General features: G+C 38.8%; 1 protein-coding gene across 1 annotated transcript; it reads left to right on the top strand.

Annotated features, from left to right (window-relative positions):
- Positions 1-1,575: 1,575 nt before the first annotated feature.
- S1P (SITE-1 protease) lies at positions 1,576-8,083 on the top strand. Its single transcript, XM_087321364.1, has 10 exons — positions 1,576-2,544; positions 3,391-3,519; positions 4,460-4,612; positions 4,909-5,025; positions 5,158-5,342; positions 5,439-5,702; positions 5,801-6,872; positions 6,958-7,593; positions 7,669-7,729; positions 7,854-8,083. The coding sequence occupies exons 1-10, from the start codon at positions 1,684-1,686 to the stop codon at positions 7,946-7,948; spliced, it is 3,573 nt and encodes a 1,190-aa protein (XP_087177490.1). The 5' UTR covers positions 1,576-1,683; the 3' UTR covers positions 7,949-8,083.
- Positions 8,084-18,341: the final 10,258 nt, after the last annotated feature.

The following is an 18,341-nucleotide window of genomic DNA, read 5'->3' as shown; positions in this document are numbered from 1 at the left end:
GTATTTAGTAACATGCACGAGTATCTTCATTCTAGACATCCTTTCTCCTTTATCGAGGACATCAAAGGAAAAACAAATAAATTAGTTTGATTATATGTAATTTTAGATACACTTTCTTGCATGGATATAAGAGTTGAGATGTTTGGATCACCAAATTCATCAAAGGAGACTTGTAGTACTAGTAGTCATGTTTGATTGATGATTTAAGGTTTGTTCTTCTTGTTTATATCAATTTATTTTGGCAAGTTTGTGAAAGCATGTAGTCATGTCATGTAATAAATAATGGAGTAAATGTAATTGAATTCATTTTTGTTTGTTGAGTTTTGAAATGTGGTTTGAATGCATGTGAGATTAACGGGGAATCAAAGCTCGTGATTAAGCACACACTTGCCATTTTCATTTCTTCTAATGTAAATCTAATCTTATAATGCATGAAGTAATGCCCAATTTGTACGAACCATGGCAAATGTAACATCACACTTCAATTATTGTAACCAAGTTATTTATTCAAGCATTGTGAATAAGATCCCCATAGGTATATGTTCGAGTTCTTTGTTAAGTGCCCTCGTAGTCACAATGATCACAATCCTACCACAACACATAATTTCCCTATTGTATGGTCAATTACAACCAAGTCCAAGATGTCATTTCCTAGAAGTGTTGATTTCACTCAAATGGCACAATAAGTCAAAAGAGGTCGCACTACCCACTCATGAACCATTAAAACTAGATCCCACCAAGGTGGGAAATTTGTACATATCATTAAATAAACATCAAGAGCTTAACAACATAATGCGACTCCCCATTAGTGTGGTGCAAGGAAGGAAAAAACTATCGACTAACTTACAACAATCATCATCGTCATTGCTGTCATCATTTTGATAGGGTTAAAACACATGGAGTGTTTGTTACTTACAAGAGTAACAGCAAACCATATATGATTGATTCATGATATAAGGCAAGAAAATGACCTATCCAACATGTGAAATATCAATATTGATAGTAGCTTGGGGGGGGGGGGGGGGGAGGATCCCATGGCCACGCAAGGTCACGGAACAATGTTTTCTGCAAAGGAAAGGTTGATTGAACGGCGGTGCTAGGCATGTCGAGGCGAGGAACACAACCCCATGCTTTTTTGTGTGTGTACGAGTAGGGAAAGAGTGAATAAGGTGGACATAGAATGATGGGCGTTCTACGGGCCCTGTGTGAAACAAATCAAGTGTTACATACATACACACACACCCATACATACATACATACATGCAGTCTTGCAGACACACACACACACACACACACACACACACACACACACACATACATAAATACATAAATACATACATACATACACACACACACACACACACATACATACATACATACATACATACATACATACATACATACATACATACATACATACATACATACATACATACATACATACATACATACATACATACATACATACATACATACATACATACATGTATATGTATGTATGTATGTGAGAGCATATCATGTGAAGCAAACACTTATCGGTCTTTTGTATGTATGCTACTCTGCTGCCTGCCTGCCTCTCTAAGGAAGGGGCCGCCGCCATGGTATCAGGACTGTGAAGAGTCAGTGCAGAGTCATGGTTCAGAGTAAGCAAGAAGAACCCCCCAAAAGACAGTCAGAGAGCCTATGATGGTATTTCCGATCCTCCTCTGGCTCCTCTTTTCTTCAGGGTTTCAACCATACATGGTTTCTGGTCTATCCCATATCGATCTTCAATCTGTGTCTGAGCCCCTCGCCTACTCTTCCGCGAATATCTCTTTGTCCAATGGAGGTCTATGTAGAAAGATCTTCTCAGATTCGCTCTCCTCCATCTGCTTCGCTGGAGAAGATTCATTGGTTTCCTTATATCATAAGGAAAGGCCAGATTCATCTTCGTTTTCCTCCAATTACGTGGTAGGGCTAGAACCATTATCGGGTTGCTCAGATTCCGAAGAATGCGGAGATTCTTTGTCAGGTTTCATAGAATCCAGAGAAAGGGTGGAATCATCTCCAGGTTCTCTGGATTCCAAGGAAGGGCTAGAATCCCTGAGATTTGATGGGGAGGTTTCAAATGAAGTGATTGTTAGGTTTACATCTTACAAATATGCAACCGAACATCAAATTGCCCTGTCAAAATCTATGCAGCAATTCGACGGATGGGAGTGGGTAGAGCGGGTGAATCCAGCCTCAGCATTCCCTACCGATTTTGGTTTGCTCAGGATTAAAGAAAGAGGAATTGATGGTGTTGTAAACCAGTTGAAGGCCTTAAATTTTGTAAAGGACATCTCTCGGCAGTCTCGGTTTACTAGAGCCTTACTGAAGGAGGATGAAATCACAAGAGATTCCAGCGCGCCATCTTTTGGGATGGAAAGCAATGATTCCTCAGACGAGAGTGCTAAATATCGAAGTGAAGGGAAACGATCCACACCTTGGAGTGAAGATGGTGACCTTATGGGTCAGTGTGAGAAGCCATCCCTTTCGAGTTCTGGCCGGAAAATCCTTTTGCAAGTAAATACTTCTTTATGCCTAGCCATACATATGTGTTTGTGTGTATGTGTGTGTGTGAGAGAGAGAGAGAGAGAGAGAGAGAGAGAGAGAGAGAGAGAGAGAGAGAGAGAGAGAGAGAGAGAGAGAGAGAGAGGCAAGTATGAATTCAACATCCATCATGATGTCCAAGGTGGTTCTACAATAACACAACATGAGCATTAGAGATTTTATCCTTGTGCAGAATGTGCTAATCAGGGAGTTTAACAGTGACAGATGGTCCACGCTACTGCATGATTTTAGTTGATCTCTGCTCTAAGTACTCTTAATATAGGGTTTGAGGGGTGTTACTGAGTTCAAATATATCACAGATTGTTATATCAGCTGCAAGGCATAACCCTGCTCTAAAATAAGAGGACAAATTTTGGAAATAGGGAAACCAGTCTCTCTTATAGATGCTTTACCACTAGGGTAGATTATTAATTTGAGATAGAGGGAGAGGGTAGGCATATTAGCAGCAAAACATCATTTCATGGATGGGACTGAAAGTTCATCATTAATGCACATTAATTTGTGAATGTATATTTGTATGCACACATATTTTGGTGTATGCAGCAAGCATTGTTGTCAATAAAATGCCACTTTTTGCGTAAACATAGGTATTAAGTACTCTATTGATTCCAAATAATCTTATCAGGCCATTGGAAGTTGCTATTTATTAATTTTAGTGCAAGAAATATGCGTTTTGTGTTTTCTCTAGATATGTCCATTATGAAATGTGGTGCGATGATTTGTGTCTTTTTTATTATTTTCAATTGAAATAAAATTAAGACCTGGAATCTAAGATTTGATTTGTTACTTCTTTCACAGAGATCTCAAATAACGTCGATGTTTGGGGCTGACCAGCTTTGGAGCAAAGGTTTTACGGGTGCAAAGGTTCGGATGGCAGTTTTTGACACTGGTGTGAGGGCTGATCATCCACATTTTAGGAATATTAAGGTATTGCATCATTCTATCAAGAAATGTTGATGATACCAGCTTTCATATCTCATTTATGCAAAAAATCAATATAACAGCAAGCGTTTCTTTGAGACACTTCAGAGATAATTTTTATGTGCATCAACAACGCATGTTGCACATAAATAAAATTAGATTAAATGTCCCATGACACTTAAGGTCTAAGTTCTAGTATTAAGCCTTCACTTCTTTTATTTTGTTAATATAGAGAAGATAGGTATGTACTATGTGCACTCTCAACTAGACTCATGGTATACACATTTAAATATTTATGTTTATACTATGTAATGTTATGATCATTAGACATGTGCTATGCAGTGGCATGATCAGTAGGCTTGGTTTGCTTTTATATTGTTGATGTTATTGTGGTTTTATTTCATTTTGTTAGTCTACTCAATGGATCTGGTTTCAACACTCAAATTTTTTTATGTGGATGTGCCATAACATACCATGTTGCAACTCTCTTTGGTGTATACTATTCTAACCTCTTTTCTTAAATCTCCAACCATCAATGCGCATTGCATGAAACATTAGCACCAAAGGTGAGAGTACACATGAAGATTGGACTTTTCCTTGGAAAGTGAAACATGTTTGAGGCTGTGAGCAACCCACGAGAAGTGTATCATGTTTCATGTTGATTGTTGCATTTTGAACATAGAAGGCTAATGTACTGTGTATAGGTGCAATGTACAGTTATATCTGTTTGCATTTTTCTTTGTCATATTGTAGATCTCTGTGTAATATATTCAGTCATCATCAATAGGTTATTATACACAACGAGTCAGATTATCCTCTTTTTATTTCTTGTGACAATGTGTATATTATTGTTTATATCTTTTATGTCATTAGCAAGACCTTGCTTGTTATACAATGGAAGATTTATGTGGCATCGCTATTTCTTTTTCTTTTCCTCTAACTGTAGGAGAGGACTAATTGGACAAATGAAGATACATTGAATGACAATCTAGGACATGGAACCTTTGTGGCAGGAGTGATCTCAAGTAAGGATCCTCAATGTTTGGGTTTTGCCCCCGATGCTGAGATATATGCATTTCGAGTTTTCACGGATGCACAGGTAAGATAATATTTTCTTGTTACTGCTTCCTTCTCATTGCACTCGAGCATCTGAATTATGTTGATATGAAATGATGTCAATGTTCATCTGTGCCACTCATCTCATGGCTGTTCATCTTCCAATGTTTTCTTTTCTTTTCATCTTTCTTCTGGTATTGTGCGGTCTTCTAGTGAATGTGAAATGAGCGCTGATTGCACCTACATTCTTAATGGATTGTATGTGGGATAATCACATGTTTTTTTTTTTGGGACAGTTTCTTTATTATGTAATGCAGAATTGTTTTCAGTATTCTGCAGGTGTCGTACACATCATGGTTTTTAGATGCTTTCAATTATGCAATTGCAACTGAGATAAACATCCTTAATCTTAGCATTGGTGGACCGGATTTTCTTGATCGACCTTTCATTGAAAAGGTAATATTCGGTAACAAATGATAACAAGCTAATTATAAGGGGAATCAATAGGTCTGAAAACAGAGGTTTTAGAGCTTTGATAGCTAAGTGGCATTTTTCATTGCATAATGTTATTTTAATTGTTATATAAAGGTATGGGAGATGACAGCCAATAATGTCATTATGGTATCGGCTATTGGGAATGATGGACCTCTTTATGGAACACTCAATAATCCGGCTGATCAGAGTGACGTGATTGGTGTGGGTGGGATTGATTATAGTGATCATATTGCATCATTCTCATCACGGGGGATGACTACCTGGGAAATTCCTCATGGGTATTGAGTGCTTTGCTTATGTTTATTTTCTCAGCCATATCGAGGTGTATTTCTTGATGGTCTAAATAGCAAACATTTCTGTATTTCTTGATTTAGGTATGGACGAGTAAAACCAGATATTGTAGCTTACGGAAGAGATATCATTGGGTCAAGGATAAACTCTGGTTGCAAAAGTCTTTCGGGAACTAGCGTGGCGAGTCCTGTAGTGGCAGGTGCTGTTTGTTTGCTTGCCAGTGTAATTCCAGAGTCCATTCGTTGGAATATCATCAATCCAGCCAGCATGAAGCAAGCTATTATTGAGGGAGCTTCTCGGTTGGAGGGTCCAAATATTTTTGAACAAGGTTCCGGGCGGTTGAATTTGTGAGCATTTTCTTGATTTTTTGTCATTGTGCAAGTCTTTTTAATGTTTCCTTCAATAAGTCTGCACCAAGGCTCACTGCCTGATTTTGTCATGTCAGGTTGGAATCGTATGAAATCCTTGTAAAATACAAACCCCGAGCAAGTCTTGTTCCATCAGTAATAGATTTTCTTGATTGCCCTTACATGTGGCCTTTCTGTCGGCAACCCCTTTATGCGGGTGCTATGCCTGTTGTCTTCAATGTCACAATATTGAATGGAATGGGTGTTGTAGGCTATGTGGAGAAAAATCCTACATGGAATCCTTCTGATATTGCTGGTAATCTATTAGACATTCGATTCACATTCTCGGATACCATCTGGCCATGGACAGGATTCTTAGGATTACACATGGAGATTCGTGATGAAGGGGTGAATTTTTCAGGCATAATTGAAGGTGATATATCTTTGTCAATTGTGTCACCTTCAAGAACACAAGGAAAAGAAATGCAGAGAAGTGAATGCACACTCCATCTTCGTGTGAATGTTATTCCCACTCCTCAACGAGAACGCCGGATTCTTTGGGATCAATTTCATAATGTGCGTTATCCACCTGGTTATATACCCAGAGATTCATTGGATGTTAGAAATGACATCCTTGATTGGCATGGAGATCATCCTCACACAAATTTCCATAGCATGTTTGATATATTATGTGATGCTGGATATTATGTAGAAATTTTGGGTTCTCCATTCACATGCTTTGATGCTCGTCAGTATGGGACATTGCTAATGGTAGATCTGGAAGATGAATATTTTGAAGAGGAAAAAATTAAGCTAGAAAATGATGTCAAAGTTTTAGGACTTGGATTGATAGTCTTTGCTGATTGGTATCATCTTGAAACAATGATAAAAATGAAATTTTTTGATGACAACACTCGAAGCTGGTGGACTCCTGTGACTGGTGGAGCAAATATCCCTGCATTGAATGATCTTCTTCTTGGATTTGGTATTGGTTTTGGGGGCACAATACTTACTGGTCCTTATTCCATTGATGGGCAAAGGGGTTTTTTTGCTTCTGGCACAGACATCTCGGTTTTCCCCGATGGTGGTTTCTTGCATCGATTCACGTTCCAAGATGGAACAAAAACAAATTCACTTTCATCATCATTACAAACATCAGCTCAACCACAAGTAAGTTCTGTTAAAGTTCTGATATGAATAAGAGAATTTGTCAACACGTGAGAGATGATCATACTCATTTGAGAAGTTTCCGCAGGTAGAGGCTGCAGTATTAGGAGCTGTAGAACGTGGTCTAGGCCGTGTTGCAGTCTATGGAGATTCTAACTGTCTTGATAATAGCCACCTCGTGACTGATTGTTATTGGCTGCTCAAAAAGTTGCTGGATTTTACAAGCCATAATTTGAAAGATCCAGTGCTTTTTGCACCTTCAAAGAGAATACATTTTCCATTGAATGGGCTGACATCCTCATCTCCATCTCGTAGGAAAGATGCGAAATTCTCCATGTATTCACTTGTTCTTGATCACGAACTTCAATGCGGTGTTGATGCTCGATTTGAGGTGCAAGGTACCAAAGGTTATGAAAGGCATATCAAGCTGCCTTTCAGCTCTGGACAGAGGCAACCGAAAGGAAGTGATAGACCCAACAGAGAGGACATGTCTATGGTACTCTCCAATAACACTGTTGGTGATGGTGTAGTTTCGACTACTTTAATTGATGGGCTGCTGAAAAACCAAGAAAGGCATGTGGGTTTTCCTCATGACACAACCATGAATTATATCAGAAGAGAAGGTGTAGTATCTGACCAACAAAAGTCAGCTGGTAAAGCTCAAGAGGAACGAAGAGACAATAATGTCATTGGATTGACTTCTAGATGGCTACACCACGATGAGGTAAGAGACGTCATAGAGATTGATGTATAGATTTTCTCTCTTGAAGTTCTTAGAATTTCTTTATTTGATTTACAGTTCGATTCATCGGCATTATTGGCTGTCCAATGGCTTATCCCCATTTTTCTTTGTTTTGCTGGTGAGTCCAGAAAACCAGTTAAGGGCACTTTTAGTATATTTCAGTTTTATTGATCCAAAGGGTACTTATGATACCTTAGAAAGTTTAACAGCACCTAAAACCAGAGCTTGATTTTTTTTCACAGGGTTCCTTCTCATAATTAGTCTATGGCGTAGTATGCAACAAAAGAGAAGGAAACGAGTGCGGAAAGGATCTGCTCGCTCATTGCTAGTTTTCTAAGATATTTCGTCCTTGGTTTGTATCTCCGCCATATGATTTTGTACACCATGGCTATTAATGAGACATGAGAAAATGAATCTGGTGTATGTAATTACAACCAAGTGGCATATATATACTTGCTCCATGTTATGTGAAGATGAATCTAGTCTATGTGGTTAAACTGAGTTGCATAGACTTGCTCCACATTATGTGGTGATTAATACCTTCCAAAGTCATTACTGCTATAAAAAGGGTGGCAAAGCATTACATACATAGTTTTTGCTTGAACTTAACCCACAGCTCTCAGATTTGTACAATTGTAAGTGTTGATTCTTTGACATATGACATCATAGTTAATGCAACTATTGTGTTGGGTTGAGTTAGGAACTTTGTAACTGTAATTGCAACCTTTTGCTTGGTTGTAAACTCTTGTGTTTTGTTCAGATGAGAGTTCATTTTGGCACAATTTTCGTTCTATTGTATATCAGACAATTGGAGATGATGTCATTATTCACGCGACTAATAATATGAATGAATTTAAACGTCTCGTGCATGTTGGAATAATGTTTTCAAAGTTTTTTAATCAGTTTTACGTGTCAACCATGATATTCCCATTCTATCATGTTTCTAAAGTGAAGTTTCCTCCGTTTCCTCTTTCAAAACTGTGCTAATAAGTTGAGGGCATGAAAATGAAGGCAAATTGATATGCATCAGTAAATTAAATGATGGATGGTTTTTGTGTGTTCATATGATTATTTGGTAGAGTAGACTCCCATGGAGGGTCCTCTTGGTGCTGCCGATGAAAGCTTGGCTTTCATTTTCTCTAACTTTGACTGGTCTGTGTCACTTGTCGAAGTACTCTTCTATTTGCTTTTACTCATTCTCTTGCGAAGTCTCATATTTTAGTAACGCCTTCGAAAGCTTTTCTTCCATAAATAGCTTTTGCAAGGAATGTGTTATGGGGATCTTTGACAAAGGCAACTTCTTTGAGTATTCAATTCTTCTTCGTTTAAGTGAACATGCAAAACTCCTTAAGTTCTTGAGAAATTTCTGCATAAGAAATTCCTGTATGCAGAATGTCCGAACTAACTTTCTGCTTTGAACTTTGATGCACATGGGTTCATAGAGTCTTGACAACTTTGTGAAGATGATGACGATGAGGAAGGCATTGAATGTCATGATGGTGGTGATGATGATGAAGATATTGAAAGAGTTATTTAAGAATAAACATAGTATAAGGGCATGGAAAGTTGTATACAAAGGAGCATGAAGGGGAGCAACAAATCAACAAATTTAAATAAATTACACCATCTTGTAGCTGCATTCATAGATGTAACTTTGACTTTCTTATTACTAATAATCCACAAGTGATGCATTCAACAATAAAAAAACTTTAATTGATCACTTGCTTCCACTCACCGTACTTGGTGAGTATAGCAATGGCATCTGTAGAAATTAACGGATCTGAAATCGGGGAAAATATTATATAAATAAACAATTATAATCTTCCCTTATTACGACTGGTTCCTCAATTATCATCACGTACTGCAATTACTTAAAACCTAAAAAGTATTTGTCATCTATCTCATATGGTGTATTGAAATAAGTGAATTTACACATAGTTTGATCTCTCTCATACATAGAATTCATGCATTGCGGATAAATGTTTTTGCACAGCAGCAATCTAGCTTGCAATCTAGTTGGGGTGGTGAGATTTGTTAATCCAATTGATTTACTGTACTACCTCATGATACATGATGATAACACTAAAAAATGACTGGCTTCGGGTGGGTTTCTTTTTCTAAGAATTGTTATCTAGTTTCAGAAAAAACACATGTCATGGTGCAGAAAGTATTGGTGGATCCCACCGATCTCTGCCAAAACATAACGATAACAACTCTTGGATGTCATAGGGCAGAGCACATGACAATTTTCTGAGTTTCCTTACTTCACACTGAAGGTTTCTCTAAATGCACGTTTGCATTGCGTTCAATGTGACCAAAGAAAAGCCCCTCATACCAAGCTTGTGTCTTTGTGGACATGTATATATGTATCAGTATGTATGTCCACACACACCAAACGCGTGCATCCTCAATTCATTCACTGTTAGATGTTGGTTAAAATCCCTAGTTTCTTAGCCTCGTGAATAGGTCTACATAGAACTATTATTATTTTCGGTCTTTATGAAAGTTTCCTATGGTGACCTGGTGTCTGATCTAAATAATCTAAATCGTGCAAATGCAACTAAGTTGGTAATCGGCACGACGCGACGTAATTAGATTCTTATCAAGACTTTCATTGCTAAGAAATCTAATATCATTTTGCTTCATATACTTGAAGGGAATTCATCACACATCTTGTAAGCATTCAATGTGCAAACCGTAATTGTCGTGTTTGAATTTCAACGATTTTATTTCTTTTGTCGAGACACAGTATGCAAACTTTTCTTTAATGCTTATGGTGGCACATGCAAGATTTAGAAAATGAGATATCGCCCCCATCAAAATTAAAAATACAATGGTAATAATGTCAACGTAAAGGATATTGTTTGAAGAAACTTTCAACACTACCAAGAAGATAAGGGCCATGACATGTTCACTAGCCGCTATCTACGAGGGTACTACAATTGAGGGTTGGTTCCTAAAGGCTAAACGTACATTGACAATAGTTATATATTGACGGATTTAACAACTTCAACGAGGTTCATTTTTTGGTGGAAAATACAAAGAAAACTTTTATTTATTTATCGTTTGAGCACCTTATTTTTAAGATCGAGATAATATTTTCTTACTGTTCATGTTGAACTAAGATTCGTGTGCATATTTGCTCAAAGTTAAGGCTTAAAAATCAAACCAATATATGTGTGTGTAATTGATTCCAACAATGATTAACAAAGTTGAGAATAGAAATATGCAAGGTAAAAGTAAGTATCCTTGGAAAAAATGGTAAATTTGAATTTAGGTGCAAGGGAACTCCACATCACCGACAAGCAAATTCACTGTATTTTAGGTTTGTAATGAACATAACATTAAGTAGTGGTCCCGCCTCATTCTAATCGAGAAAGTTCTAGTATCCAACAATTGAGTAAGACTTGGATTCTAATGAATTGGTGTAAGTAAACCAAATGGTTCTTAGAGAATGGAGATTGAATACAACAATTTAGACACTTGAGGGTGTGAAGTTGATTATCAATGACACTAACAAGAGGCCAAAGAGTGTGACACTACAAAAAAGTTGTTCTTAACTATTGATGTTCAAGTTTCTCTTTAAGGAGTTCATGATGTTGAACTTTCATGTAGGTGCCCACTGCCACCGCTTCCTAAATACCATATATGGGGAAAAAATTGGAATGGTTGCTCTATTCCCCAAGAGTTAGCCTATTTTTAAATAGAGTGATGACACCTCAACAAATTTGTAATCAAACACCTCAAGATCACCCCTAACATATACGAGATTGATGGGGATCAAATTATTGGTATAATGCACTTTAATCCTCACTCCTTGATATCTTTTCACACACGATGGCTATACTTTATTTCCTCTTTTTCATGATCGTTACTCCATTTTTTGTCTCACATGATGACTAAATGTAGATACTTTCTATCACACTCAACCTCTATCTCTCTCTATAACACACACAATGTTGAGGTATGATCATGGCACATCGCCCAAATATGAAGATATGCAATGTATGAAATGAAAACCTAATGGAGAATGAATATCATGTACTTATCACATGCTCATACAATAATTTGTGAGAAATATAATGACTTGTTTGACGGGCACATAAGTGCATTATTTTCACTGAGAGTAGTAACCCTCCTAGGAAGGAGGCACATACAAGATGATATGTCTGATTTGGTCTCATAAGGGAAATTTGGGCTCCTCTCTCTCTCTCTCTCTCTCTCTCTCTCTCTCTCTCTCTCTCTCTCTCTCTCTTATAAATGAAATGATGGTATGCCATATACCCATTGAGATTAGCTCAAATGGTGCTAGTCTATATGCGTTGGAATATATTGTTCACAAGTTCACACAACTAGAAGACATTAATGAGTTTACCAATCATGCTTTGTTTTTCATGAATAATATGGTGCTTTGAGAAAATACTTTCTAATAAGTGTCTTGGAGAGCCTTCCTATCCATACAAGATTAATTGTCAATAACTCCAATAATTGGGTTGTGTATTACACGTTACTTCATGGCACCTCAATAGGTTCATGCTTCATTGTCAATAGGATGAGGCACTTTTGGAACGTAATATATCGTGACTTGAGAGAGATCCAAGGCTATATAGTCCAAACAAGCAAGTTAAAATCCCTATACATGATAGAGCCTATTTCCTTGTTTGCAATCTACACTATTGCTTCCATATGAGTTTGCTCACATTCCATTTTGTATGAGAACATAATGTCAGGGTACTAATCATCTACACAAGTTTTGCTTAAAATAAGTTCATTACTCTCTCTCTCTTTCGTAAATCAATGTTTGTTATTAAAATAAGATAATAATACAACCCTTGTTATCGTCACAACTTCATAAATAGTGATAGTGCAAGGGAAACCCTCTCAAGTGTTGTAAAACTAGATGACATAAGTCTATCTTCTGTTGGGACAACGTCCCCATACAACATAGTTGTGAAAATTGCCAAATCAATTTCCCTTTCATCCTACGGAGTTGTTGTGTTACCCCATGAAGTCCATCAAACAAGAACCCATTTCTCATGGTCCAATTGAACCACATTTCCCAATATCTAAGGTAATAAAAAACAACCGTATACGATGGTGTGGGCATAACTTTATCCTCATCCATAAAAACCCATTTATAAGGTGACAAAATATTTCTTGATATCGATGCCCAAATTTGTGACATAATCACCCAAATGCCTTTAGCAACCGAACATGTAATGAACCTATGTCTGGCATCTTCTTCAACCACCGTACAGAAAAAAACATGTCCCATTTGAAATATGTCTTCGTTTTAAGGCCATCGCCAAAGGCAACCCACCAACTATGGCACGCCAAAGAAACACCTTTGCACGAAATGGAAGATGAGATTGCCACCCTACAACTAAAACTCTACGCCACCACTCCACATTTTGAGTAATGCGCCATGTATCCAAAACCTTATTTGCTAACCAAGCTCTATCATCAACCAACTTATGGTACACATCATTAGTGTGCACCCCATCAATCGATTTCCCATTACCAAATGACCAATCTTTCCATGGTTCCTCGACCACCAACTCTGGAATTGGGAAAACTAATCTAGGCATGCCAATATTGATTGCCAAATATACCCATATCCACGTGGTATATGAAACTTATTTCTGATTGTTGGAAAGGCCATCATTTTCCTACATGACTCTAAAATAACATCTTCCACATTTACCAAGCCTAGCCTTGCCATTCGATTGAATTGTGAATTTATACTTTCATTTCCATCATAGTGTAATATCCTTGAAGCTGCCAACACCTCTACTGCCAATGAATTTATATCTTTTCTGCACTCAGGAGGCCTCCAATTAAACAAATTCAAACACCGCTGCCAAGAAAGCACCAATTGTTGAACCATAATAGATTCTGAACATTTAAACTGCCGGGTACTATTAACCACATGCCACCACAAAGCTGTAATTCTCGTTTTCCCATAGTAAGTACCAACCTTTTCGACAAAATAAGTAATTATTTCTACCCAAGGTTGGGTACCTATGCACATACCTTTCAAAAGATTGAATCTTCGAGCCACGATATGATCTTCTAAATTTAGTAAAGCAACATGCCCTAACCGTTTTGGGGTACAAATATTGTTCCATGATCCCTAATTCATACCAAGGTTTGTTTCTTTCTTCCATAGTGTATATTTAAGTGAACGAGCTAAATGATCAAGTGATTTCTTTGTCCACGGTAACAATGACAAAAAATAATAAATAATTGGAATCATTATAGCTTGCACCACTTTGAGACAAGTACTAAACGACCGTGCTTGAGACTTCCAATACATAAATTTGTCCAAAATGGTTCCTTATATCCAATTCAAACTTTGCGATGATGAGACATCAACACCAATAGGGTAAACTAAGTGTCTACACACATTCCCTTGATTTATTATTTGGCCACTCCATCCAAGATCAACCAAATCACTCTTAGTGCTTCTAATGAGCATCGACTTCTGCATATTTATATGTAATTGTAATGCCAATGCGAACACATTCCACACCTCCATGGCTTTGGCTATGTTATCAGGTGTTGGTTTGAGAAATAAAAACGAATCATTAGCCAATGCTTGGGCAATCAATTGTTTCCCTGATGGTAGAGCTAATCCAACTATTTCTCGAGGAGTTGCCAACTCATGCATCTTCACCAAAATCGGGTGTGTTGCAATTGCAAATAATAATGGACTCAATGGGCATCCTTGTCTAAGTGATCTTTTCAATAGTATTGCCTTAGTAACTCCACCATTTAACATAATGTGTGACACTGCACCTAATCCCACCAACAATGATATTCGAGACATCCTTTCCCCAAAACCCATATGAGACATAGGTTGAGGAATAAAAGACCAACTTACATGATCATATGCCTTCTCGATGTCGAGTTGTATCATTATAATTTGTTTGGATTCCTTTGCATAATCTACTGCCATTTACACATTCAAAATATTATGCAAGATGTCCCTTCCCTCAATAAACCCATATTGCATTGGGTGGACCACAAACGACAACACCTTTTGAAGTCTATTTGCAATTACTTTGGCAAAAATCTTATACATCCCACCCATTAATGATATTGGTCTCCATTGGGCAAAAGATATAGGAGATGCAACTTTTGGTAGTTTAACAAGACCAACTTTCCATGAATCAGACATTTTACTAGAACTCCACATTTCTTGGAATATCATTGTTAGAGGAGCTTTGAGTTATGGTACAAAGGCTTTAAAAAACTCATTCGTAATGTCATCCCAACCCGGGCTTTTATCAATTCCAAGATGTGAAAATACATATTCCACCTCCTCCTTTATATTCTCTCTCTCTCTCTCTCTCTCTCTCTCTCTCTCTCTCTACTTTGGTTATAACTTAGTGGGTAACTTGTATTTTCATCTTGCTCACACACACATATGGTGGCTAAGATTGATCCTAGTAACTATGAAGAGCCACGTCTCACAAACATATAATAGTATTATATGTGATAACTAATAAGATCCACATCCCACAAATATATAATGCTACAGTATCCCACCAATCAAATACGTAATGCAACTATGAAGACTCATGTTCTTCCCTCAAATATTTAATAGCATTATTAAACGAAAAAGACATATATTTCAAACTCCAACTCTTACAATTGAAAAAATATGAGGCATTTCGGGTTGCTTAGGAGAAAATGGATTTTTGTTGTGAGAGACATAAAGCATCAGAGACCAAGATGTGGAAAAGAGGATTAAATTTAACAACGAAGAGATCTAACGAAATTTGTGCTAAATTGCTGGTTGACTTTTCTTTTAAAAACCAAGCATTTCCAAGAGAACTGGTCATCTCATCTCACCTCTCTCTTTTCTTTTGCTCTGAAATTCTTTCTCTTTATGCATACACACACACACACACACCCCCATGAGAGGTGAACAGATTAGTCTGAATAATAAGCTTCTAGATCTCCAAGAGTACTAGAACCAGCATTCCCCATCCGGCAAATCTTGTTGCTGGTGGTTGGTATTTTGCTTTTGCTTTTGTTTTGTACAAAGTTGTACCACAATTCAAGCCAGATAAAACACAATAAACTCTAAAACATCGGGGTTGTCGATTGGATCTACAATGAGAAACTCACGGATAGTGGTCGTCTCTGCCTTCTTGTGCTTGCTTCCCTGGATATGCATGGCGGAGGCTGGAAGTAACAGCAAGAAGCCGTTATATGTTCGGATGGCCGACACCGCCCTTAATATCTGGAACTCGACAGGTCCCGGCAAGGATCAATGGAACTATGAGCGCGGCGTCCTCCTGTATGGAATCCAACAAGTGTGGCGAAAGACCCGAGAACCCAAGTATCTCGATTACATAAAGAATCGAACCGACACATACGTCGCAGACAATGGCACCATCCCGACCTACAAGGAATCTGACTACAATCTCGACAACATAAGGTCGGGCACGATTTTGCTCTTCTTGTGGAAGAGGACTGGATTGCCCAAGTACAGGGCCGCGGCCAAGCTTCTCCGAGACCAGTTGCAAAAGCAACCGCGGACGTCCGAGGGAGGCTTCTGGCACAAGCAAGTCTACCCATACCAGATGTGGCTCGATGGTCTCTTCATGGCCGAGCCGTTCTATGCCGAGTATACCCTCCTCTTTGAAGATGAACCTAAGCCCTCCTTCGATGACATTGCATTGCAATTCGTGTTGATGGAGAAAAGGGCCCGGGATCCCGTAACCGGGCTGCTTTACCATGGATATGATGAGTCACGGCAACAGGCATGGGCCGATCCGGTCACTGGCCATTCACCGAGCTTCTGGGGGAGATCGGTTGGTTGGTACTTCATGGCACTGGTCGATACCCTCGATTTCTTCCCGAAAGACCATGGCAAGAGGGCGGATCTCGAGGCAATCCTAAGGCGGCTAGCGGTGGCGGTGGCCAAGGTGCAAGATCCAGCCACTGGCGTGTGGTGGGAGGTTTTGGATCAAGGTGGGCGTGCAGGGAACTATCTGGAATCTTCTGCATCCGCCATGTTCGTGTATGGGTTCGCAAAGGGTGTGAGGGAAGGGTACCTGTCCAAATCGGAGTACCGCGCGGTCTACGAGCGGGGCTTTGAGGGTTTGAAGACGCAGTTCGTGGAGTCACGGGCGGATGGGGGCATCAATTTCAACCGTACCGTCTCAGTGGGGGGCCTGGGCGGCACGCCGTACCGCAATGGTACCTACGAGTACTATCTGAGCGAGGCCGTCGTCACCAACGACGCAAAAGGGGTCGGCCCTTTCCTGCTGGCCTCCCTTCAACTCCTCAAGCACTGACATTGATCCATCTCTTTCTTCTTCATCAGCATCATCATCATCATCATCATCTTCTTCTTCTGTCTCCCGATTTGTTCCTTCCTGATGAGGAGGGGATCATCAGTCACCCGATTTCATTGCTACCATGATGGATGGATTTTCAGGCTTTCTACCTGTGCTTTTATGTGTGTATTGTGTCATATGAATAAGAAGAACCCAGAGTGTTTTCTTCCTTTTTTTTGTTTCTGCTTGCTCTACATTCCATTGAATCGAGTCGGGGAAGACATCATCATATGCATGATGATTCATGAATACGGTGACCTAAAATGGTGATGGTAGAAATTTGGGCACCCATGCCAATGGCCATCTCACCTGCCCCCCCCCCCCCCCCCCCCCCCAACACACACAACACTTGAGATAGGGTATTTATGTAATAACGTCGAGTTGATGATCTGAGTGAGAGTGAGAGAGTGTGCTCAGCCGTGGTTTGATCTCGATGATCCTTGATGTGATGCAATGGGCGAGGGTGTGGATGGATTTTGATGTTCCTTGATGTGATGCAATGGGCAAGGGTGTCATGTGATCTTGATGATCCTTGATGTGACGCCATGAGTGAGGGTTTGCATACCCATGGTGGTTGGATCTTTGTCATGATGGTCGGGAATGGATGGATGGATGGATGCACATGCCCATCCTCCTCATCCATCGTTGTCGTTGCTTGCCACCAGGTTATGTGATGCGTCTTTGATGATCGTTCATGTGATGCAATGAGTGAGTAATTCTACTATGTCGCACGTTAGGAGATCCATCGAAATATAGGTTATGCATCTTTGATGATCGTTGATGTGATGCAATGACTAAGTAATTCTTCTAGGTCACGTGTTACGAGATCCATCGAACATCCCATGTTTATATGACGTATAACGTCAAGCGTCGTTATATGCAATCACATCCATAACTTCCAACTGACATGGCCTCATAAACAATTGTTGAATAGAAGTATGGCCTTTCACAACACCTAGCTCCCTTGTTTGTTGAATAATTGGGTTTGTTGATATATGATCCGAAACATTTTCTCATATGTTAGATCATAATGTCGTACTATGCAATTTGTGAAGCCTACAAGGCCTAAGTCTACTAGTCGGGAATTGTGTTTTCATTGGAATGATTGATTAATGTGGACAATACTGGCTACATTGTTAAATGAAAGGATGTAGGGCATAAACTTGGGCACATTAAACAATGAGCAAAGCTTAATTACAACTAGTCATGTCTATACTGCCTTTAGTCTTGGATGGAAACATTACTGTTTTTCTCAAAACGTACAAGCTTCTACATTATAACTTAGAGAATAGCAAAGAATTTGAGCATGTAAAACCTTGCCATATTTTTTTTGGTAGGACATATTACCAAATAATTTATTGTCTTTGTAGATGGACA

This window comes from Azolla caroliniana, unplaced genomic scaffold, assembly GCF_043228905.1.
Source record: "Azolla caroliniana isolate FFs.n. ecotype wild unplaced genomic scaffold, voAzoCaro1.0.p SCAF_6, whole genome shotgun sequence".
Lineage (NCBI taxonomy): Eukaryota > Viridiplantae > Streptophyta > Polypodiopsida > Salviniales > Salviniaceae > Azolla > Azolla caroliniana.
The sequence above is the reverse complement of the archived record's forward strand: the minus strand, read 5'-3'. Positions and strand labels throughout refer to the sequence as shown.

Bases quoted from the DNA above. Each gene is read 5' to 3' on its own strand.
- S1P (XM_087321364.1), top strand. From the start codon at position 1,684: ATGATGGTATTTCCGATCCTCCTCTGGCTCCTCTTTTCTTCAGGGTTT. The intron at 2,545-3,390 runs GTAAATACTTCT...CTTCTTTCACAG, and splicing joins GCCGGAAAATCCTTTTGCAA to AGATCTCAAATAACGTCGAT. The intron at 7,730-7,853 runs GTGAGTCCAGAA...TTTTTTTCACAG, and splicing joins CATTTTTCTTTGTTTTGCTG to GGTTCCTTCTCATAATTAGT.